The 24,009-nt window shown below is 43.6% G+C and overlaps 1 protein-coding gene across 4 annotated transcripts in view; it reads left to right on the forward strand.

The window, feature by feature from the left end:
* The window catches only part of CHD6 (chromodomain helicase DNA binding protein 6), a 237,380-nt gene extending 213,575 nt beyond the window's left edge, over nucleotides 1–23,805 (forward strand). For 3 of the 4 annotated variants that reach the window (XM_023724628.1, XM_023724623.1, XM_023724621.1), the window contains 9 exons: nucleotides 268–476; nucleotides 1,818–3,395; nucleotides 6,804–6,955; nucleotides 7,367–7,573; nucleotides 8,569–9,021; nucleotides 11,296–11,487; nucleotides 12,760–12,879; nucleotides 20,410–21,338; nucleotides 22,413–23,219. In XM_023724628.1, coding sequence (XP_023580396.1) covers nucleotides 268–476; nucleotides 1,818–3,395; nucleotides 6,804–6,955; nucleotides 7,367–7,573; nucleotides 8,569–9,021; nucleotides 11,296–11,487; nucleotides 12,760–12,879; nucleotides 20,410–21,306 — 3,808 coding nt within the window. In that variant the 3' untranslated portion in view covers nucleotides 21,307–21,338; nucleotides 22,413–23,219. Of the gene's footprint in view, nucleotides 1–267; nucleotides 477–1,817; nucleotides 3,396–6,803; nucleotides 6,956–7,366; nucleotides 7,574–8,568; nucleotides 9,022–11,295; nucleotides 11,488–12,759; nucleotides 12,880–20,409 lie in introns of all 4 variants that reach the window. The other variant, XM_004370339.2, reaches the window with a different exon arrangement.
* The last annotated feature ends 204 nt before the right edge of the window (nucleotides 23,806–24,009 follow it).

Here is a 24,009-nt window from a genome sequence, read left to right on the forward strand (position 1 = left end):
CAGTTCTACTCTGTCCTGTCGGGTCACTATGAGTCAGAATCCACTCGACAGCAACAGGTTTCGATCTCTTTGAGAGTAGGATAATAGGCTGTTTTCATTATAAGCCTCTCAGCACAATTTAACTTAAATAAAAATAATAAAGCAGACAAGTGAGCTCTACCTGCTTTCTTGACTTCAGGGGCTCTTATAGTAACCTCAGTAAGTAGTTGACTTTTTAAAAAAAGAAAAAACAGCTCACTCATTCTTCCTTTCTGATTAAATCTCAAGGTGGACTAGGAGAGAACAAGCAGACTTCTACAGAACAGTGTCTTCCTTTGGTGTGGTTTATGACCAGGAAAAGAAAACCTTTGACTGGACGCAGTTCCGAAGCATTTCCCGTTTGGACAAGAAGTCAGATGAGAGCTTGGAACACTATTTTCACAGCTTTGTGGCCATGTGCCGAAACGTCTGTCGTCTGCCCGCATGGAAAGATGGTGGTGAGAAAAAAAACTCTGTCAGTATATCACAGATGAGACAAGGAAAGAACATGCTTATTTTCAAGTTATAGGAAAACTTTAGATATAACTATAGAAGTGGAGTGTACTTGAGGAATTCAGGTAAAGACAAATAGGTTTTTAGAAACTCATGAGCTTTTCATTGAGTCCACCCTCATGAAATTAAATCTGTCTCCCAAAATGATGTATATAATTCCAACAAAAGTTGAAATCCAGATTAAAGCCTTACAGAAATATTGAGAGACTACTATTAATTTTATTAATTACTGTTAATTTTCCAAAGTATAGTTTTATTTTTTAAAAACTCATGTAGTGATTTAACTTTAACTTTGAACTGTGAACTTTGCACCTTCCTTAGGTGAAATCTTAGTAACTTTAAATATTTTCTCGTATTTTGACTTACAGCTAGAAAAAAGAAAATAGCTATCATTTAAACATCCCCTTATCTGATAGAGAGCCCTTCTGAGAAATTTCTTCCTGGCTGGAGTTTACAGCTGCTTCCTCCAAGTCCCTGATTCAGCCTCATATTTGTAGATAAGCTTGCTCTGAATCATGTGACCATATTTTAGGAAAGCGAGAACAGACATTGAGCCTACGCAGTGTGGATTGCAGGCTGACAAAAGCATGCACAGACGTCCCAGCCGGTGCTCCCGTGTGGCATGGTTAGGGTATTTCAGTCAGGCCAAGTAACTGGGTATTTTGGAAAGACCCCCAGACCTTGAGTCACACTGACGAGACCTGGATTCAAATCCTGGTTCTGTCACGTTGAGCAAGTCAGCTTCACTGAGCCTGTTTCCTCATCCTTAAAACAGAGGTGCTGATAGTCTGTGATTTTTGTGAAAATTAAATAATGTTTGCAAAGTACCTAGTACTGAGGGTGCAGGACCCATTAAACTCAGTGCCGTCAAGTCGATTCCAACTCATAGCGACCCTATAGGACAGAGTAGAACTGCCACGTAGGGGTTTCCAAGGAGCAGCTGGTGAATTTAAACTGCTGACCTCTTGGTTAGCAGCCAGTCTCTTAACCACTGCGCCACCAGGGTTCCAGAGGGTGCAGAGTGCATACTTATTAAATGAGAACCAGTTCTTCCCAGAGCTGAAGTTTTCGTGCTCTTCTTTCATCCTCACTGTGTCTGTCCTTATTTCATAAGAACCTTCCATTCCCTGTTAGCTCTTGGCAGGTGCACAAACACCCAAGACTGTCGTGATGAGGAGCCAGGGAATTAACCTGTTAGACCCAAGATGCAGGGGCTCAGGTGGGCAGTGAGTGTCTGAGGACCATCTTAAATGATAGGCTCTGTTTATGTTTGCCTTTCTCTCCAGGCCCCCCAGATCCCACCATCTACGTTGAACCCATCACTGAGGAACGGGCCGCAAGAGCTCTGTACCACATTGAACTTTTACGGAAGGTTCGAGAGCAAGTGCTGAGGTGTCCTCAGCTGCACGAGCGCCTCCAGCTCTGCAGGCCCAGCCTCTACCTCCCGGTCTGGTGGGAGTGTGGGAAGCACGACCGTGACCTGCTCATTGGCACCGCCAAACATGGGCTGAACCGCACTGACTACTACATCATGAATGACCCCCAGCTGTCCTTCCTGGATGCCTACAGAAACTATGCCCAGCATAAAAGAACTGATACCCAGGCACCAGAAAGTCTCTGTTGCCTTTATCAGACCAACTCCAAACTATATGAATCTCTTACATATACTCAGATGAGTAGGACCTCGGAGTCTTTTGACAATGAACCTGAAAATCTAGTGAAAATAGAAAGCAGAGAGGATCACCTGGGTCAGCCTGGGGGCAGCTTACCTGACATTACTTGTGAAAACTTTATTTCTAAAGTTCAGGATGTGATTTCCATCAACCATGATGAAAGCCTGCTGCCTGAGTCTTTGGAGAGTGTGATATACGGTAAAACAGTGTTCAGCCAAGAGCCAAGCTCTTTTCAGGAAAGCCTGAGCAGTTCCAATGCTGACTCCAGGAGAGATGCTGTTGCTGTCTCAGCAAGCAAAGATGGGGACTGTCAGCCTGGTGGCCACGAGGCAGAAATAGCTTCAGGTCCATCTTTTATGAGTATTTTAGAAGCAGGAGTAGCTCAAATAAACAATAAAAATGGAAAACATTTGTTGATGTCTATTTCAAAGGAGAGAGAATTCTGCTGCAGTGAGGCAGGGCAGAGACCTGGAAGCATTAGGCACCTAGAAACCAAATGCATGGCCTCCCCTTCCTTGGATCAAGGAAATGAAAGTGGGTTTGTAGATATGTGTAATCTTAGTGTTTGTGACTCCAAAACAAGTCTGTCAGCAAATCAGCAATTAATTGATTTATTAGAAAACAAAAGTTTAGAAAGTAAATTGATTTTGAACCACAGCGATGAGGAGGAGGAAGAGGAGGGAAATGAGGAGGAAAACTTAGATATACCAGCAGACATAAAGAAGCCAGAAGTTTTACATCTAACAGAGTCCACTACTACTATCCCAAGGGAAAAGAACCGAGGCTTCCATGTAGATGAAGCCAAGAAAGGAAGCTTGGAAGCGGTAAGCCTGAGTACTGGGCCACAGAGGGCTTTTCCCCCAGCAGCCTGTCAGTGCCACTGCAGACACATGGAGAGATGGAAGGCCAGCATTGAGAACGATGACTTTGAAGTCGAGAAGCCCAAGGGTTATAACCCAGACCTGTACACAAGCAGAGCTAATAATATCACAGTGGAGAGCGAGCCAGCTGCTATTCCATCAGAGCCATTTAAAGTGAAGCATGAACTTTTAAAAGAACCCTGGAAAGAAAGTGCAGAAGGGAAGAGAGGTTTCCCCATATATCCTCTTGAAAGAAGTGAACTCAAGTCAGAAGACATGAACTTTGAGAATAAAGATGATTATGACAGAAATGGACACTGCCATAGTCAAGGTACAGTATGTGGGATTGGGTGGTATCTTGGATGAGGCAGTCCCTGTGTGGGAGTGGGACAGGGGAGAGGTTTTTATGGCTTTTGAAATGTGCCTGCTTACACTCACCATGTGTTTACAACCAGAGATTCAGGGCTTAGTCTGAAAGTTAGAGTAGCTTAACCGTGGTCATTTCAGAAAACTGAAGGTGGTTGCAGGCAGTCGTGGTATCTTTGCTGCACTGTGATTTGTGCAGGGGATTGAGCACTATGCATGGCGTCAAGGGGTACTAATCTGTTCTTCATTAGATAAGGGGCTTCAGACTGGTTAAAGTAACAGCCTTGGAATGTCAGGAACCTGGAATTTAATATAGGTGGTTAATTTCTCAGGAACTCAACAGAAATACAAATAAACTTGATCTTTATTAAGGTGAGCAGAGATAGCACCATTTTTCATGTCGTTGTCTGAAAAACCTGTGTTTTAATGTTAGTGCATTTGGCTTAGATTTCTTTCAGTAATGCAACAGAAAAAAATAAATTTACAACTAACTCAACAGAAATACAAATAGATTTGATCTTTTTAAAAAGATTGAGTCTTAGATAAGGTTCAAGTTAGAAGGAATTTTAAAATATTAAAATCTCTAGGTGATCCTGAGGTCTTTTATACTTTGCAGGAATATATATATACAAGTAGAACCACAACAACAAAAATTTTCACCGTTGTTTTTATTTCTTCACACCCAAGAAAGCTTATTAAAGTGAACAAAAAGAGGTCAGGTTATCGTTGTCATTGTCAAATGAAAACCCCTGTTCACACCTGGCCCGATGCTGGGTGTCATGCTTAGTGATTGAGACAAGAACAGCCTCTCTCGAGGGAGAGAGAGGAGCTAAGCTAAGCTCCCTTGAGTTATCCAGCTTCCTGTTAATTGTAGACTCCCCCACTTTTGGTTTTAATCTTTATTATTAGTGACTGTCTTGGGAAGTGTTCTGAGCTCAAATTAAAATTTTCACACTAGCTAGAATAAGAACTGAGAAACTGAATTGAAAGTGGCATAATTGAATTGTAGCCCGCGCCAACGCAGGAGGAGCCAGTCCATCACCAGGCCCATTCCTCCACACCCCAGGCCATGAAGGATTACTGCCATGTGTTCTGAATTATAAAACCCACATTGCTTTTTGAGCCCTGCTGTGAGGAAAATCACCAAATAATCAGTTTCTGGAAACCAAGATGATAAAAGGAGTACAGGGCAAAGATGAGAATAGTGGAGAAGAAATATTTTCAAGCTGATGACCTTTGGAGGCAGTGTTAGACTTGCTAAGTCAGGATGGGAGGCAGCAGTGAACTTGATAAGCTTTGGTGAGTGTGTGTGTGTGGGAAGGTGTGTGTGTGAGGGAAGGTTCTCTCTTGTCCTGATGCTTTTAAAAGTGTTTTTGCAGACCTGAGAAGGGAACCTCCACACACATGGGGTCTGGGATAGGTGAGCAGTGAGGGTTAGCCGTTTTGAAGACTAGATATTTACAGTCTTAAAGTCCTACAGTCCTGCAGTAGGTATAGCTTTCAGGGCCTCCAGGTCTCCTGACCTCTCCTAATCCAGGATTTTCTCTCCCACATCAATTTGCTTTTTCTTAAAACTTGAATCCAACTATCTACTTAAAACCTTTCAGTGGTTCTTTCCACTGGATTTAGAATAAAATCTAACATTGCTGTCATGGCCTACGGGACTCAGAAAGATCAGGGTCATTTCTGCCCCTCCAGCCTCATCTTTGTACTTTTCCTCTAGCCATCTTCTAGTTCCTCAGCATGTCCAGAATACCCTTCCTCCATTGCTTCCTCATCTTCTTGGTGTTCCCTCCTTTGAGAGTTCTTCTCTGCCTCTTACTTGAATAGGTCCTTCCCTCTTATTCCCTATCACAACACCATATATCTTTCCTTTTATAGCACTTATCATGGTTTATATTTCTAGTTATTCCTTTATTATTACTGCTTTACTCACTGTCTTCCCCCATGAGACTAAGAACCTTCAGAGCAAGTTTATCCTTGAATCCGCAGTACTTAGCAAGGCTGTGTTCATGGTAAGGGGTCTCTTCAGCTCCCTGGGAGACTCGTTGCACCCAGGGCTTCCATCCGGCTCAGTCATGCCTGATGACGTGAAACCAGAACAGACCTGAATTTTTTAAGTTAGGGTGATCCAGAACCATAACCAGAACAGGAAAAATTGCAGGTTGAAGCCCTGGATTGGAAGACTCAGAAGAGACATAGTGAGCCCTTTTAGGAGCCTGATGCATGAGACTGGATTATTGCCAGAACTGAGGAGAGTGACACCCATTCATAGCAGCGCCGCCATCTTTGTGTGAGCCACCACTGTTTCAGATTCTGCACAAAATACAGTGGGCAAGAGATTTGGTTGCTATGCAACGTGTACACCACCCTTGTTTTCTGAGTGGGAGAATAAGTTTCTAGCAGGGATGCAGCCTGTAATTTTTCCTGTTCTGGTTATGGTTCTGGTTCACTCAGATTTTAAAAATTCAGGTCTGTTCCAGCGTCGCTTTCTCAGCCGTGGTTGAACCAGGAAGAATCAGTTTGAAGCCCTGGTTGCACAGTCAGAAATGTCCACTTTCAGAGAGCAGGCATTCCTTGTCATTTCATCAAGAAAAGCGGTCCATAAATTTTTCTGCCTTGGGCATTTACTGCCTGCTCATTCCCTGTCATTACTGGTAAGTGGGTCTTTGTATCACACTGATGATAAACTTTCACCACTACTGAAGCTTGAATGAGTTGCATTTCTTTCCATCAGAGAATAATTTAAATGTTCTAGGTTTCGTTATGTTGTTTTTAACATGAATCAGAGTCTATTTTACCTTTGTTCCTTATACGTTTCATGACTTCATCCTTCATCAGCCTCTTGCTGTATTACGTCTCATAGATTGTCCCTTCAAAAAAATGTTGCCTCTTCTTAAATCTTGTTTGTAAGTATTATGTCCATGTGCCTCCTGTCCATGACACCAAATGTGAAAAGCCTCTGTGATCATTCATCTCCTTTTGCTGTTGGATACAAAGAAAATTTTCCTTTCTATTTGCTTTATTGCGGAGTGTCTTTTATTATGAAAACTGTATCAGATGACAACATTGGTAGCCCTAGAGCAGGGTTTGCCTTTATGGATTAACTAATGTGGTTTTTCTGCAAATTGAAAGTATGATACTTAATGTTAAAATAAATTAGCTCAAAATGGGCTAATTAAAAAAAAAGACAGATTGTATGTGCTGGTTATTCAGATCACTATTGTATTCCACCTGCCTAATTTTCCTTTTTTTTTTAAGAAGACAATAATGAAATTTATTAATTAGGTTCCTATTTATAAATCTCTTTTCAAGAACAATTATTATTTTTCCTCATTTTTTTTTCTTTTTTTTTTTTAACATTTCTTCCCAGATTATCCAGGGAGATACTCTGAAGAGGAGAGTAAGAGCTCAACATCAGGCATTGCGGGAGACGTCACGGATGACCTACAGGAGGTGCGGGCTCCCACCATTGCTCAGCTGCTACAGGAAAAAACCCTCTACTCCTTCTCGGAGTGGCCAAAGGTACCTCCCAGACCTTGTGTTGTCCATCCTTAGCATTTGCAGTTTTGAATCCTTTATTTTAAACCTTTCAGAGTATTTCTGAGTAACAAGTTTGGAGAAATGTTTGGTATCTTTAAAAAGGTATTAGTTATGTAACATTTGAACACTGAAGGTATATGTACTTGACTAATTACACCGTAAGACAATAGTACCAAATTGTCCTCATATTTACAGCCGTCTGGCTTTGATTTTTACTGTCCAGACTGCCCAGTGAATTTTATTTTAAGGCTTATGAAGTGAGTACATTTGAGTACTCATTCAAATCCTTTTCTAATTAACTCCTTTTGGTTAGAAATCTTGATCCTTGATCTCAGGGACTTTGTGAATTTGGGTAACTTGGTACTCCTTCAGAACTAATGTCCTTTTTTATAGGATCGTGTGATAATTAACCGCCTAGATAACATCTGCCATGTAGTGTTGAAGGGAAAGTGGCCCTCCAGTCAGCAGTATGAGCCCTCGGGTACACTGCCCACCCCTGTATTAGCCAGCAGTGCTGGTTCTCGGAACAGCCTCTCCGAGCCGGAAGCGTCAGAGCACGGCTTCAGCAATGGCGCAGCATTGGTGGCCCAGATCCAGAAGGTGAGGCCGTAAGTGTGGTGTTAGCCATGAAACAAAGAACGGTGGGCACTTTGTACTTCTTGACTGAGTCGTCCATGCAACAAATATTCAACCGAATAGATGGGGGTTTTTTGGTAAAGCCATTAGTGTGAATTGAGGAATTTGGACTTTATCCTGTAGGAGGTGGAGGGCCGTTAAAAGTTTTGGAGCAGGGGAATGTGTGATGAGAGCAGGGTTTTCACAGCTCATCTGGGGTGATGTGCAGGCTGGCATGGGAGGTGAGGGGCAGGAGAGAAGAGTACCTCAGAGGCTGGGAGGCCGAGTGGGGAACTGTTGAAAGAGAGAAGGGTCTAGACTATAGGTTAGTGACACAGTGAATCCAAGAAATGGGGCAAAAAATTGGCAAGGATCACTTGATGGAACTTGATGATTAATAAATACATTATTTTAAAAAAGGGACACATGAATAAATCAGCACGAGGATGATAGCAGCTGACAGAAATTAGGGAAATCAAGACAGGAATGAGCATTTCTCTGGGAGAGGATGAGTTTTGAGATAAGTTTTCCACACTGGTTCTCACGCTTGACTGCACATTGGAATCAGCTGGGATCTTTAAAAGCTACTGATGCCTGGGTCCCACCTCCAGAGATTCTTATTTAATTGGTCTGGGGTATGGCCTGGGTATCCCCAAGTGATTTCACTGTACTAATAAGATTGAGAATCACCGAGTTATAACCTTGCAACTCCAAGTGAAGTCTCTGAAGTAGCAGGTTTAGGCAGCATCTGGGAACCTGTTAGAAATGCAGACGTCAGCCCCACTGAAGTAGAATCTGCATTTTAACAGCATATCCCGATGATTTTGTACAAAAGTATGAGAAACCTTGAGTTAGAAGAACTTCTAAGAAGATGATTAGAAATAATACTAGCCCCAGGGGAATTAGGTCTGGACAAAGAGCTAGGATTCATCCACAGACGCGACATTGAAACCTCTGTTGCCACATATGTGTGTTCACAGGAGAGCTTCTTGGCTCCAGTATTCACAAAGGATGAGCAACATCACAGACATCCCTATGAGTTTGAAGTGGAAAGGGATGCAAAGGCCCGGAGCTTGGAACAGTTCTCTGCCACCCATGGGCACCCCCCTATTGTCCTCAATGGCTGGCATGGGGAGTCAGCTATAGACCTCTCTTGCACATCAGAGGGGTCCCCAGGAGCCACATCTCCTTTCCCAGTGAGCGCCAGCACCCCTAAGATTGGGACAATCAGTTCGCTTCAAGGAGCTCTTGGCATGGACTTGTCTGGGATTCTACAGGCTGGTCTAATCCATCCAGTGACCGGACAGATTGTCAACGGGAGCCTTAGAAGAGATGATGCTGCCACGAGGAGGCGGAGAGGGAGACGGAAACATGTTGAAGGAGGGATGGATCTCATCTTTTTGAAGGAGCAAACACTTCAGGCGGGAATCTTGGTGGGTATATGAGGCTTTTAAGTAAATACACTGACCTTTCTACACTGAGAAACAAACTCTTCTTCCTCAGACACAAAATATTTTGACTTACGGTCTTTTATCTCTATTACAATTGTCCTATTTATTTTCTCTCTCATTATTAGAAATGAGAGGTGTTATTAGAAATAGGTAGGTATTAATCCATTATGGCCCTTAATCTGCATGCACCCTGGAGAAATGAGCCAGGAGGACTTTACATTTCAAATAGAAACAACCCAGATCCTCAGTGTTTTGGGAAGAGCCGCTGGTGATAGAATGAGTAAGCAAGACAACATGGTTGAGTTTGCAGCAGCAATTCTTCACGTTAGTGAGGCTTTCTAGGAGCTGAGGTATGAGAGAAGGAACAAGAGTCAAAATGCCTGAATGTTTATCCTGGTTCTACTACTTGACTTACCTAGTGACCTTGGGTACACCATTGAGCTTCCCTTTGCTCCTCTGTAAAGTGGGGCCACAGCATCTACCGCAGAGGGTTGCTGTAAAGATTCCCTGATATCATACCAACTACCAAAAAAAAAAACCAAACCCATTGCTGCCGAGTCGATTCTGACGGTCACGGTAGAGCTGCCCCATTGGGTTTCCAAGGAGCGGCTGGTAGATTCGAACTGCTGGCCTTTTGGTTAGCAGCCAAGCTCTTAACCATTGCGCCATGAGGGCTCCCTACCAACTACAACCGTTGTAAATTCAAAGGAAACAACTGTAAACAACAGAAGAGGTCAGAACTGTGTACCTGACAAGAAGAGATCGCCTTTAGAGTTTGCTTAATGTGTTAAAGACCACTGAATTCTCTTTGTATTTTGATTTTTCCCGTTTATTGGATTTTGAGCTCCATAACAGGAATCACATTTTATGTTTTCTTATTTTAAAAGAAATAATAATAACCAGTATTTATCGAGTGCTTGCTATGTGTCAGGTACTGTGTTCAGGGTTTTGTGTGATTCTGCTGTCTAATCCTCACAAGAACCCTGTGAAGATACGTGTTATTGTTATTCACATTTTATAGATGAGGAAACTGAGGCTTAAGAGCTTTAAATAATTTGCCCAAGATTACCCAGCTGGTAAATGGCAGAACAGGGAATCAAACCAAGGACTTTGTGTCTCTACAGCCTGAGTCCTTTACTGCTGAACTGTATTGTTTGGGGTATGTCTTCCTCTCAAACTTTCTATAATTGGGGAAGTTGAAGTGGCAAATTCTTTCCCTGCCCAATCCAGCAAGCTTTTAAGAATTAAGAAAGTTGTTCGTTTTTCAGAAGTGCAAAGCCATAGTTTTCTGTAATGGCCATAGAATTCCAATGCAATGACTGATAAACTTTGTTCCTTGACCTCAGAAAGTATTTATTTATTTTGTTGTTGAGAATATACACAGCAAAATACACACCAATTCAGCAGTTTCTACCTAGACCATATAGTTACATTGATTACATTCTTTGAGTTGTACAATCATTCTTACCCTCCTCTGAGTTGTTCCTCCCCCATTAACATAAATTCACTGCCCCCTAAGGTTCCTATCTAATCTTTCAAGTTGCTGTTATCAATTTGATCCCATGTAGATAATGCTTAAAAGAGCACAATACTGAAGGCAGATGTTTTTTATTAGTTAAGCTGAACTATTGTTTGGTTTTAAGAAGACTTCAGAGGATATTTTTGGTTTCAGGTTTAAGATTATCTCAGGGCAGTAGTTTCAGGGGTTCATCCAACCTTCATGGCTCCAGGACAGAGTATTTCTTAATTTTATTATGCAAACATTTATTTAGTACTGACGTGACACTTTACCAGTAGACTTCATCATAGACATTGGGAGTACAGAGTAGAGTGAGACAGGCCTTCAAACTCTAGAGGGAGAAATAGACAAGTAAGTAAATTGCAGTGTGACATTTTCTGTTATGGGAAAGAGAACATTTCTCTTTCTGTGGGAGGACCCTGGAACAGTCAGTGATGGTGACAAAGGAGGTAACACTGAATCTGAGCGGATAGGATGGAATAAAAGTTTACCAGGTAGACAAGAGGGAGAGAGGAGCATTCAGGTGGAAGGAATGTCCAATATGTGCAAGAGCTTATGTGTGGGTCAGTAATGTGGGTAGGATGCTTGCACATCCAGAATAATTGCCAGCAGAGCAGTATTAGTGTGGAAACAGATAGGAAGATTTGAAGAACACCTTATCCAATGTGATTTCCTTTTAGAAACTAGCTTTCATTCTGTCCAGATTAACTCCACATACTCATTTTGCCTTTATCCAGGAAGTTCATGAGGACCCAGGGCAGGCCACCCTGAGCACCACACACCCTGAAGGGCCAGTGCCTGCTACCTCAGCACCCGAAACCGTCACAGCAGCCAGCAGCCAGGCCGAGAAGGCCATTCCCAGCAAGAGTCTGCTTGACTGGCTGAGGCAGCAGTCCGACTACTCCTTAGAAGTTCCTGGCTTTGGGACAGTAAGTGTTTGTGGCTGCTGCCTGTGGCCACTGCCTGACACCACTGTTTACTCCCTGCTAACTTGTAGTTTTTGATAAGAACACACTGAGAGAGACTAGGAAGTTGGAAGCTGTTTGAAGAAATCTGGGTTGACTGAGAACATCATTTTAAATTAAAAAGTTTTGAAGTTTAAAGTTTAAACTCTCCAGTAACGGGTTGCAGCCCATGTCAGAATACTGTGCCAAATCTTATAAGAACAGAACTTGCCTAAGTTCAGCCCCCCTTCCCCAGAAAATAACCAGACAACATTATAAGCTGATTGAGAAATGTTCAGATGGCATAAGCTCTGTCACGTCATGAAGTTGTTCTCGTGTATTCTTTTCAAGGTAATACGTTGTCATTTTTTGGGAGGGCCTAAGTTTTAGTTCCTGCTTTGGGACTTTTCCTTCAAGACATCTTACTGAGACCTGAGCAAGACCTGAGGACCTTGAAGACATGCTGATGTCTCTTCTTGTGTTTTTTCTTCTCATCTGCTCGTTTACTCTACTGTTGTCATTGTCCTGGGTATATCTGTCTAATAAGATACACAGGTAGAGAGCTTGCAAGAAAAGGATGCATGCCTTCCAGATACAGGCAAAGCCAACCAAAGAGGTAGCAGTGGAGAGCAGGCCTTCTAACCAGTTCATTCCAGTTCGACCCCTAGCTGAGAATTTGCCTTTCTAACCACCCCCCACCCCCAGATATACTGAATCAGAATGTACATTTTAACAAGATCCCCAGGTGATTCTTATATGTATATCTGAGGATCTTGTTACAATGAAGATGTATCCGTAAGAATCACCTGGGGATCTTGTTAAACTGTAGATTCTGATTCCATATATCTGGTGTGGAAATGCAGATTCTCAGCAGGGGGTCAAACCAGAATGAAACAGGTTGAAGCCCTGGTGGAGAGAGAGTCAGAGGAAATGATAGAGAGGAGTAGGCTAGGGATTCAGCAGCACCCTGGGAAACTGATCGGTCGGCTCGGGTGGTTTGCTCTGGAGCAGGCCTGTGGGCTAGCACAGCCATCTGGGTGACCTGAGCCCACTGGCCACCTGTTTCCCAGCTTGCTGCAAAAGCACCATTGCTTCAAAGAGAGAACCTAGGCAAGGCCCATGTAGCTGTTCCTCCAGCCGGGCTCTGTGCAGAGGGCCATTAGTGAGAAAATAGCTAGACCAGCTGAAAAGCACCATGCTCATCAGAAGAATCTGTAGCTGAATACCTTGTAATATTGGTTTCTGTTTGCCTTTTAGAATTTTTCAGACAAACCAAAGCAGAGGAGGCCACGTTGTAAGGAACCTGGAAAATTAGACATTAACTTTCTGAATGGAGAAGAGAGGGTTCCTGCTGTCCCCAAGGAGCCAGGACCAAGGGTAAGAAACAGGGACGGGAGCACAACAGTGTCTTTGGTTGAGCCAGGCCTTGCCAACTCAAGGGAAGCTTCAGCTGGGAGATGGGTAGCCAGGCCACATTTGCCAATAGGCCTACTGGGGAATTTGATAAATAGTGATGCTGGGAGGTTTTCGAGCAACAGTGTGACTTCCTGTGCTCCTTCATTTTCAACCCTTACCTCCAAAACTGTTTGTACTTAAACCATTCCTAAAGCTTGATTTTTTCTTCCCGCTATTTGTAGCAAGTTACAATGGTAAAGAAACTTAACCCTCGCCAGGAGTCTGTTTCCAGTGTTCAACAAACTTCATTACTGGAAATTTTCATTTTCTAGTCTAAGTTTTTCTGGCTACTATTGAAGACATTTCCTCCTAGTCCATCTTCACTGGAAATGAAAAACAGCTGACTCCAAGCACTGCTCCTTTCCTATTATAGAATCATAAGACTGGAAGGGACTTCAAAGACATCTGCAAAATACTTCTAGTGTAACGAATCTGAGTTAATTATAGTTTACAGATGAGTACAAATTTGGAATAGAAAATTTACAACCTCTAGGGGGCGGTAATAACGTTTCAGCTTGAAAGTGTGCTGAGCTTGGGCTAATTATACGAAAATGTGCTTTTAACTTCCTAAAAGTGCATTCTCCCCAGATAGGAAGCTTACTCTTCCCAGATTGTTCCACAAACTTATAGGCTTTCCTGAATACTTTCTTTCCAGTATTCTGCCATCTGCCCAGCTACATCTTTCCTTGGGTATTAATTCCCTTCTTAGTGGGATTGCCTGAATGTGATTTGTTTTTTTAGCTCTAAAAGACCACCCACCCTAGTCGTTTCCTCCTTCTTGTGCAGAAAGAAGTTATTTAATGTTCTCCACAGACTTGTTTCTGATTTTGTTACCTAGATTATTACTTTTCTAGCAGCTCTGCAAACAGGTAACTGCTCTCTCTCATCTTCATCCACTACCACAGCCACTCTGCTGGAGAGACCCAACCCCTGGGTGAACTGCTTGCTAGAAAGCTTGTCACGTTAGAAGCGCTGCCTTTTTTCCTCCTCTCTTGAATTATTCTCGGACAATGTGCTTAACAGCTTTTTTCTTAGTCCTTGCTTGTGCTATGCAAGGTGATTCAGCTTCAGTTTGTATCCCTTCTGTCTTTGTCCAGCCCTTTCATCCTGCTACCCCACATTTCCCTTTTGTCTTAGTGCATGGTGTCTCAGTTCAGTTCTTGCTGTGTTATAGTCTCTGTTGGGCATGTCCAAAAAATCACGTGGTTTCCCCCTTGGCTTTCTCGTTTCTTTCTACATGTCTAACAGTTTCCCTCATGTTCTCTGGAAATTAATGTTCATCACTCCCCTGCACACGCTGACCCCTTGCCAGAAAACCAATTTCTAGGCCGTTCTTGCGAGCCAACCTCTTACCAGAGATGCACTTTCCCTTCTTTGTTAAATAAACACAGTCCCTGCCTTGGAGGCCCTTTTCCTGCAGTAAGGCTCTTGCCTTGGCGGACAGGAAGCACTTGTCCACCTCATCCACAGAGCTGCTCAGCCCTGTCAACAGTGGAAAAGCCACCATGGCCTGACAGTGATGCTCTGCTCGGTTCCAGGCCTGTTCCCCTCACCTCCGTGTGCCCACACAGCTCTTCCTGGGATGGGAGCCTGCAAGTGTGGGCTGCTCTCTTTCCACCACCTATTTCCTGCCCCTCAGAAACCCTCCCATTTTTCAGAAACAAAATCCCACATGGAACTTCTTCCTTCCTTCAAGCTCACACGTCCCTTCTGCTATGCGTGCTGTGGCTTGGCTGGGTGTAGAATTAAACTTTCAGAATGCCTCATCCACAGTGGTTGCTCATTAAAGATACACACACACACACACACACACACACACACAATATATTTTATATATGTAAATTTTTTTAATATATGTGTGTGTGTATATATATTTTTTTGGTCTGTTTGTTTTTGCTGAGCAACTTGACAATGAATTGGAGATATGACACATCACCCCTGAATACTTGAGTATGCATCTGCTGAGAAGTATGTTCTCCTACATAACCATTACCACTAGCACACTTTGTTTGCCTACACTGTTATTGCTTGCTGTAGAGTCAGCGCCTACTCATGGCAATCCCATGTATAACAGAACAAAATGTTCTGCACCATCTTCACACTTGTTGGTATGCTCAAGTCCATTGTTGTGGGCAGTGTGTATTTTGGGTGCCTTCCAATCTATGGGGTTCATCTTCTAGCACTATATCAGACAGTATTGTATTCTGATCCATAGGGTTTTCATTGGCTAATTTTCAGAAGTAGATCACCAGACCTTTCTTCCTAGTCGTAGTCTGGAAGCTCCGCTGAAACCTGTCCACCATGGGTGACCCTGCTGGCATTTACTACAGATGGGTGGTAGTTACCACATATGTGGATATTAATAATAATTTGTAATACCTAATATCTAGCCCATATTCAGATTTCCCCAGCTGTCCCCAAAATGTCTTCTATAGGTGGTTTTTGTTTTATTTTTAAATTTTTTAAAATTAGAATCCACACATTACTTTTGGTTGTTAGGTCTCTTCACTCAGTGAATGTTTGTTGGATGAGCCTACTCACCTTCCTATGCCAGAGTAGGGAAGCTCTGGTCACTACTCTTCTTAACCTCTACCCAAGAGTTAAGTTTTAGAATTGGGAACATGCAGGCTTTGGAATAAATGCCACCATGTCCTTACGAACATGTTCTTCTTGGGGTGGAGTGCCCATATGATCTCTGGGAGAGCAAGACTCCGGTCTGAGTCTCCTTTTCCTTAGTCTCTCTGCCCTTTACCCAGACCTCTCCTGGAAGAGGAAGTAGCTTTGCTCCTAGGGTATAATTACCAGGAGGGAAGGCTGCCAAAGCCCATCTTGGCCGCTGTGTGTGGTCGCAGAGCTGCTGGGAGGGGCACCTAACTAGGGTGGGCAACAGCTGGGTTGCTAGAGTGACTCCCCCCCACAGGAAGCGGTTAAAGCAGACTTCCTTTGCCAGCACTCTTACTGCTGTGCTATGGATGGAGAAACTGTTCTCTTACCCCCAGGGCCTTTCTGCTACTGCTCTCCAGATCTGAAGGGGAGAAGACCAGTTTACGCCTTCTTGGCAAGTTCTCATTTCTGAAAGGACCCAGCATTGCCTTGACATCTGTGGTTCTCAGCCAGGGCAGGGCAGGGACAGTTTAGGGTGTCCCAATGCCTATGGAGTACTGCTTGCACTTAGTGAGCCGGGCCAGGGAGCCAGAAGTCCTGCAGGGCGCAGGCTGGTCCTGAGTGAGTGATCCTGTCCTAAATGGGTAACCTGATAAGGAGGGCTGGTCTGTGCTGTCACTGTAGTAACCCAAAGTCAAGTATGTTAAAGGAGGTCTGACTTAGAGCAGATTGTTTGAAAATAAAGTGAAGGCATTATTCATCAAGCTCTGGGTTTGTTATCTTCCCAACAGAAAGACATCTGAGATTGAACATGCCCCTCCCACCTGAGAATATAGGTGTAAAGGAAATATTTGTGGATATAAAGGAAAAAGATAACTCCCCGGCACCTTTCCCTGGCTCTTGGTTGTGGATGGGCTGCAGGGAAGAGGGCTTGGAAAAGCCTGTGGTCCAGTTGTGGTTACCCTGGCCCAAGGCCCTGGGCTGAGATGGTGTGACCAGCAAGGACCAGAGACTGCAAGGTATACACAGCCAGAGTGATGAGCCCAAAAAGACTGTTGAGAAATTATGCTTTAGCTGGCCCCAGTCCATTGGGTCCTCGTGTCTTCTCTTTAGAAGCAGGAACTAGCCGGGAATTCTTCCCAGGCGATCACCCCAGAGCCAGAAGTGGCAGTTGTGCCGGCACACTCTAGGACCAATCAGCCTAGCAAACTGCAGGTGTCTAGTCACGTGTGAGAATAAGAGGGGTATAGGGTGGGGTTGGGTGGTGCATGGACAGTCCTGAGTTCTAGCCCCGCTCTGCCCTGCCCCTCTCTAGGACTCAGTGTCCCTGTTAGTAAAAAAGAAGGAAGATTAAACGTGACGGTTTCTGAGATTTCTCCCAGTTCTGTGATCCTTTTCAGATGAGTTTTCTCCTCAGTCAAACAAAGTTGGCTGTCATAAAGCCTTTCTGCCCCCGACTGTTTTTTCTTGAATATTCTTTGGGAATTTCAAAAATAACATTATTTCCAGGGACTCAGGAACACTGAAAAGCGCTTACGTCTTCTCGTATCTATGAATCCAAAGTCTCATTCTGTATAATACAATAAGATGACATAATTGTGCTGGTAGAACCGTGATACCATCAGTAAGAGAATTGACTTGTGCATACTTTGGGGAAGTATACTGTTGCAGGTGGATGGACTGATCAGCTGAGCACCGAGAGAGGTGGAGTGTTACCCCTTTGTCCTACCAGCTACACGCAGCAGGCTTCACAGGCTCAAGAGCTCATGAAACGAAAGGCAGCAAGATAAAAGGAGACCCTGTGCCACTGCTTCAGAGAAATCAAGATCAAGTGGTCTTGCTGGACCAGTCTCCTGCCCTGTGCTGCCCTGTCACTGAGCTAGGTAGTCAGGGTGTCTCAACTGGAATGCTGGACTGCCCTTGCCTCCTGTTTGCCTCAGGAGGGAAAGGGATGAAAAATTTCACACTTCAAGGAATTACTTCTTGGGATTAGAGGGAAGGAGTCATAGTACCTATTGGACTTGACACTCTGGAAACCATTTTGGAGACATTGTCTGCTTTGGATGAAACCAAGGGCTCTGGACTCAGACATACCTATGCCCAGCCTCCTTCTGGCCCACTAAATATCTGAGACCTTGAGTGGGTTACTTACCTCTCTGTAAAATGGGTGTAATAATGGTACCGACTCCACGGGGTTGATGTGGTGATTAAATGAGATAAAGCAGCTACAGCTCTTCGCATGGTGCCTGACACATACTAAATGCTTATTAAATGGTGCCTGTCTTTACTGCAAGGAGCCCTGGTGGCACAGTGGTTAAAGAGCAAACCAAAAGGTCGACAGTTCAAACTCACCAACCGCTCTGCGGGAGAAAGATGTGGCAGTCTGCTCCTGTAACATTTTACAGCCTCGGAAACCCTATGGGCAGTTCTGCTGTGTCCTGTAGGGTCGCTATGAGTCAGAATCGATCCGACAGCAGTGGGTTTTGTGGGTCTTTACCCCTGCTGCTGTTCCTTTTGTCACCACCACCTTCATTATCACCACTAATAACCAGTTCCCCCTGCTGCTTGACCCTCACTACCATGGGCAAATCCACGCATCCCAGCTGCTTCTCATTCTGGAGCCTGCTACACACAAGTGAAAAGCTGCCGTCAGGAACTGTGGGCTGAGCGTATCTTCTCACAGCTCACTGGGAGCCTGAAACCAGTGTCACCAACGAGCCCTGTCTTTACTGCTGCCTCTTAAGCAGGGTTCTGTCAGTTTTCTCAGGATCTTGCTTCTTTAATAGTCATGGGAGAAGAGAGGCAGTGAAACAAATGGGAAAAGCCAGAGTTACTGAATTAAAGTTCAAAGTCGGTGTCCTTGGCAAGATTGTAAATAGAAGTCCTAACTGCTCTAAGACCTGGCTGCTAATCTCAGCCCTCAGGTATCCTTAGCTTCTCTGGCTTCTTTCTCCTAAAATAAAGGATGGTTCTGGCCCATCTGGTGTCTTCTAATGAGAGCTGTACCTCTTTTCTTAAGAGCCTCAAAGACAGGGAGGCTGTGGGCTGGCTGAGTCTTGGCGGCTTCTTGCCACATCCCTGCTCCCCATCACTCCAGACTCTTCCAGGAAGGGAGAATCCTGAGAAGGCAGCAGATGCAGCTAGTAGAGAAGTGTGGGCTTCTCCAGCTTTGGCGGCCCTGTAGCCTCACTACTGAGCTCTCCCACCTCATGCTGCTCAGCAGTGACCCTGTTTGGCCACACTCTCTAAGTGCTGCCACCTCCCCACTTCACCCATAATGACATGCTGTGTCTTCAGTGCAAATCCATTGTTGAAAGATCCATTGAAGCCACTCTGAACATCTTTAACCTCACCATTGCCGTGATCAAAGAGAAAGTGGTAAAATAATGCCAGCCTTATAACAGTAACCGTAAGAGAGAATCCTGGAACGTTAGAGCTACTTCACTTTCAGTGTGGCCTGGAAAGGGGCCCCACAGGGAATTATTGTTTTTTTAACACTTCTCTGTACAAAAAAGACTGAGACTGTTCAACAGCAGGAGTATAATTTGACTTTTTCTTATACTGTATGCATGTATTACCTTGATTTAAAAAAATCTAATTTTAAATAAACAATAGCAATGAGAAGGGGTGGAGGGTAGTAGAAAGAGAAAAAGGTGCACAAGTTATCCGGGGCTGAGACAGAGAGATTTGAAGCACTAGGTCCTGAACGAAATTTCTCCCTTTATGTAGGGAAAACATTTCTCCCTTTATATGGGGATTATTCATATCATGTTTGAAACATGTTCAGAGTTAGAGACATCATAATGGCAGTGGTTTAATTATCTCTCTCCACCACTAGAATGAACTCTAAGCTCCAGGAGGGCAAGAGAAGTGTGTTTCTTGTTCTCCGCTATGTCCTCATGCCTTACAGAGCTGAGCCAAGGTCACAGCGGGAGGAGGCGTGGAGCCACAGCCTAGCGCTTTCCACTCCACCATGTAAAGAGGGTAGTCTTCCTGGTGTGTGATGGTTAAGTATTAAAATGCACAAACCAGATGATCCGTATGCAAGTATAGTTGTAAGTCCCCGGCATAATCACAGTTTAATCCATGTGGAACAGAAGTGTTTAACTATAGAACTTCTTGTTAATTAAGAAAATTGGAGATCTTTCCCTTAAAGGAAGCCAGAACATCACTTATTTTGATGATATTTCCCCAACAGTATTCCAGAATCCCTTCGTTTATTCAACAGACATGTATGGGTCTTGTTGCATACCAGAATCCTTGCCTCCAGGAGCTCATGCTCACAATTAATAAGTGTCCCTTTAGTGAGCACTTCTTCCTATGCATCAGGTCGTGCACTAAACCAAAGAAGATAGGTATTATTGTCCTTTTTTATGGAAACTGAGAGGTTAACTGACCTGGCCCAAGTCCCATGGCCAGGGTGTTGCAGATCAGGGTGTAAACTCAGGTCTGTCTGACTCCAAAGCTGTATCTTACCTACTCTGTTTTGTTGCTTCAGTTAACAATTTTTCCTGTGTCTTGTGGAAGATGAATGTTGGGGTCTGGTGAAGACGTCTTTAGTACCTGTCTTCAGCTCCCAATGCTCTGACAGGCTCTCCACAGGGCAGACACTGCCTTTGCCTAGGGAGCATGTTGGAAGCACTGGTTGGTGGTGACAGGCACAGTGACTGTGCTAGTGCCACCAAATGCTCTCGACCTCTGGGTGGGTGGGCAGGAAGCACTCCTGCTTTGGGAGCTTCATTGAGCTGGGGGACAGGATAGGCTGGTGCAGAGGCTTGGTCGTCGCCCTGGCAGATTGCCTGCTGTCTAGTAACCGTCCGCATCTTGTGTTTCTTCATCCATTTTCAGGGCTTTCTCCCAGAAAACAAGTTCAATCACTCCCTGACTGAGCCTGTTCTTCGAGATGCAGGCCCCCGCAGGAGGGGGAGGCGGCCTCGGAGCGAGCTCCTGAAAGCTCCTGCCATTGTGACAGACTCTCCTTCTGGAATGGGGCCACTGTTCATGAACGGACTGATTGCTGGGATGGACCTGGTAGGACTTCAGAACATGAGAAATATGCCAGGCATCCCACTCACTGGGCTGGTTGGGTTTCCAGCTGGCTTTGCCACAATGCCTACAGGCGAAGATGTCAAAAGCACCTTGAGCATGCTACCCATGATGCTGCCGGGAATGGCCACAGTGCCCCAGATGTTTGGTGTTGGGGGACTCCTCAATACGCCCATGACAACTACCTGCACTTCACCTGCTCCAGCGTCTTTATCAAGCACAACAAAAAGTGGTACGGCGGTGACCGAAAAGACTGCAGAAGACAAGCCAAGTAGCCGTGATGTAAAAACAGATACTTTAGCTGAAGACAAGCCTGGTCCTAGTCCATTTTCTGATCAGTCTGAACCTGCAATAACTACGAGTAGTCCTGTGGCTTTTAACCCATTTCTTATCCCAGGAGTGTCTCCTGGACTCATTTACCCATCCATGTTTCTCTCCCCTGGCATGGGCATGGCTCTGCCTACCCTGCAGCAGGCCAGACACTCTGAATTCGTAGGTCTGGAAAGCCAGAAGAGGAAGAAGAAGAAAACAAAAGGGGACAACCCGCACCCCCACCCAGAGCCTGCTCCCAGGTCTGAAAGGGAGCCCAGCAGCAATCAGAACTGCACTGAAGCCAGTGCACCTTTGCCCCCAGACAGAGAACATGTGGCACAGGCTGGGGACGGAGGACCCAAAGACTCCAACAACAACACCAATTAGAACCTTTTTCATTGGAAAAATTATTGTGACTTGTAAGTTTCTTATCCCATAAAGGTTTGTTATTTCCCTCACTTCACCTTCATAAGAACCTGTGTTTCCATAAGTAATATTACCTACCTAATTTCCTGTCTGAAAACTATTGTAACAGATGTTAATAGTTGCAGGGTCTTGCCACTTCGTTAGATATGTGTCGTCTACTAGTCTAGGAGGCACAGAATTCTCATTCTGTTATCCAGTTGTTCATTCCAGCAATCATAGTTAATACAGTACTTGGTGACGCGCCCCACCTCCTTCTCTTCCAAGTTTCCCATTTATTTGAGGAGAAATGGCAAAAGAAAGCTGTCTAGGGAACTTACCATTGAAGGGCTGAAGAACAGAGACCAAGAGTAGCTCTTTTCACTGTGGGCTGTGTTGAATGGGAAGAATGGAATGGGGGAACCAAAAAGCACAGAAAAGGGAAGTGCTGGTGTGTATTTTTAAGTTGAAATATTTCCCTATTTTATCATGATTACTAAATGAGTAGTATAGACGAGTAAATAACTAATGGTTGAAAATACATATATTCATTTCTTTATAAAAAAACAAAACAAAAACCTTACTGGTAATAATATAATTTCCCCCTTCATGGTTTTTCAGACACCTGCAGCAAGAAGAAATACTGACTAGGCATTATTTTGTATATATGCGTTAATCTCTCCTCCCCCCAAGTTAAGAGACGATTCTCAATCTGAGAAAGCTTTACACACCTTGAGTTATGGCCGGTGCCAGGGACGGGGCGGAGGGGTTCATGCTCCGTGGAGCTGCACGTGCTTCACAAGCACACGACTCACATCCTCTCACCGCCTTCTCAGAATTTCTGTAGTCAGTACATTTGCCTGTGTTTAAAGAACACCGGGACCTAATGGGCCTTTATTTTGCGCTTTCCTTCACCAAGAATAATGCTCTTCTGGAGCCTGCGAGAAATGAGTCAACACTTTTACGCTTGTTAGGTCCTTCTGTCAAGGTTATCTAAGGTTGTCCAAACATGTGTGCACCACCTTTATAATACAACTGTGAAAAGTATTTTCTTCTTGCCATTACTTCTCTGTTCTGTTTATGTTTTACAGTTGGACCCAAGTTCCAGATTATCAAGTTGGTTGAGATTGTGTTGCACATTAGTATTCTTTTCTCTTCTTCAGCGTCTCCATGTTTAGGAACATGACTGGGAAGAACCCGCTCAAGCAGCCCTTGTTCCCGTTTTCTTTGGTCCTCCCATTCATTTCACATCCCTTCAGATAGTCTTATTCTTTATTGATACTCAGAGACTTGAAATCAGCTTGTGGCTGAGTACTCCAAGGGCGCAGGCCTGTGCGGGGCGGTTGGAAGTGTTACTAGTATCAGTTTCACTTTTGTTGTCACAATTTACTATGTTTTTTACTTTTTCTGTTACGGTTTTGCTAATTTATCAGAAGGTCCAAAAGTTTGACATAACTATTTCAGTTTGCATTATTTATTTATGATGCTTTTGTCATTGTCTTTTATACATTTGGGATTATAAATTATGTAAATGTTAAAATGAGCATCTCAAAGAAGTCTGTTAAATTGTGACCGAAAAAAATCAATTAACTGTATTTTCAGAAAGTGGAGTCCCAGTTTTATGAATCGGAGACATAAACCAGAAATTCCATAACTGATCATATAGAAAAGAATCCAGCAATTGAACAAATTCTATTTAATGACATCCTTGTAGCATAGATGATCTATAGTGCTGACAACAGATTTCTTAGAAATGCTGCTATCTCTATTTAACTAACATTTTGTTCAGTTTTTGCCTCCAGTGGAAGCGGAAAGGGTTTTTTCAGCTGTTAAATCCTAAAAATCAATATAATTTATTTATGTAAAAAAAAAAAAAATCACTCAATTGATATATTTTTGAACCTTTTAAGTACTAATTTTCTTTTTATCAAGTAGAAAAAAAAAATGTATTTGCCCTAAATCCTTAAAATACAAATGCTATAAAAATTCATGTATCTTGAAAGCCTTACTGCAAATGAGTATTATAGATATCCAGCAGAGTCTGGGGTTTTCTTTGTTGTTGTTGTCGTTGTTGTTTTGTATGGAAAAGCTGCTTTCCCCAGGTTTCACTTATAACTTTCATTAGGTCACAGAGTTCAATATGGATTTAATTTAAAAACCCACCAGCATGCTAAAATCCCTTGTTATGTCTTACCGAACCTGTATATTAACTCCTGGGTGTGTAGGCTTATATTTGACTGCTATTGTGACCCTGTTTGCAAAATGAAAATGACACTCTGTGGATTATTTGCCCTGTAAGGCATAAGTGCTGCTTATGATTATTTTGACATTTCCAAGAGCAAAAGCCAAATTTAAACTCTCTTCAGCAGACTTGAGCCTTTTCATCTACTTCCCTGTCACTCACAGCCATACCTTTTCTTGGTCATCCTTCACCCCATGTCTTACATAATAAATTGTCTGTGGTCTTGATCCTGGATTTAAAAAAGAAAAAGTTTAAAAGTCAAATTTGTATTTGAGGAATTCAGTGGCACTTGGCTATCTGTTGCTGTCGGAGCATTTTGTTAATGCATCACGTGTACACAGGAATCAGCTATCTTTCCTGGGTGCCCAATTTGTGCTGGGCATCCTGTGGGGGCCTGTTGAATATTCATTCATGAAGGCTGACTTGGTGGCTCACACCTGTTTCTC

Source organism: Trichechus manatus, unplaced genomic scaffold, assembly GCF_000243295.1.
Source record: "Trichechus manatus latirostris isolate Lorelei unplaced genomic scaffold, TriManLat1.0 scaffold00008, whole genome shotgun sequence".
Taxonomy (NCBI): domain Eukaryota; kingdom Metazoa; phylum Chordata; class Mammalia; order Sirenia; family Trichechidae; genus Trichechus; species Trichechus manatus.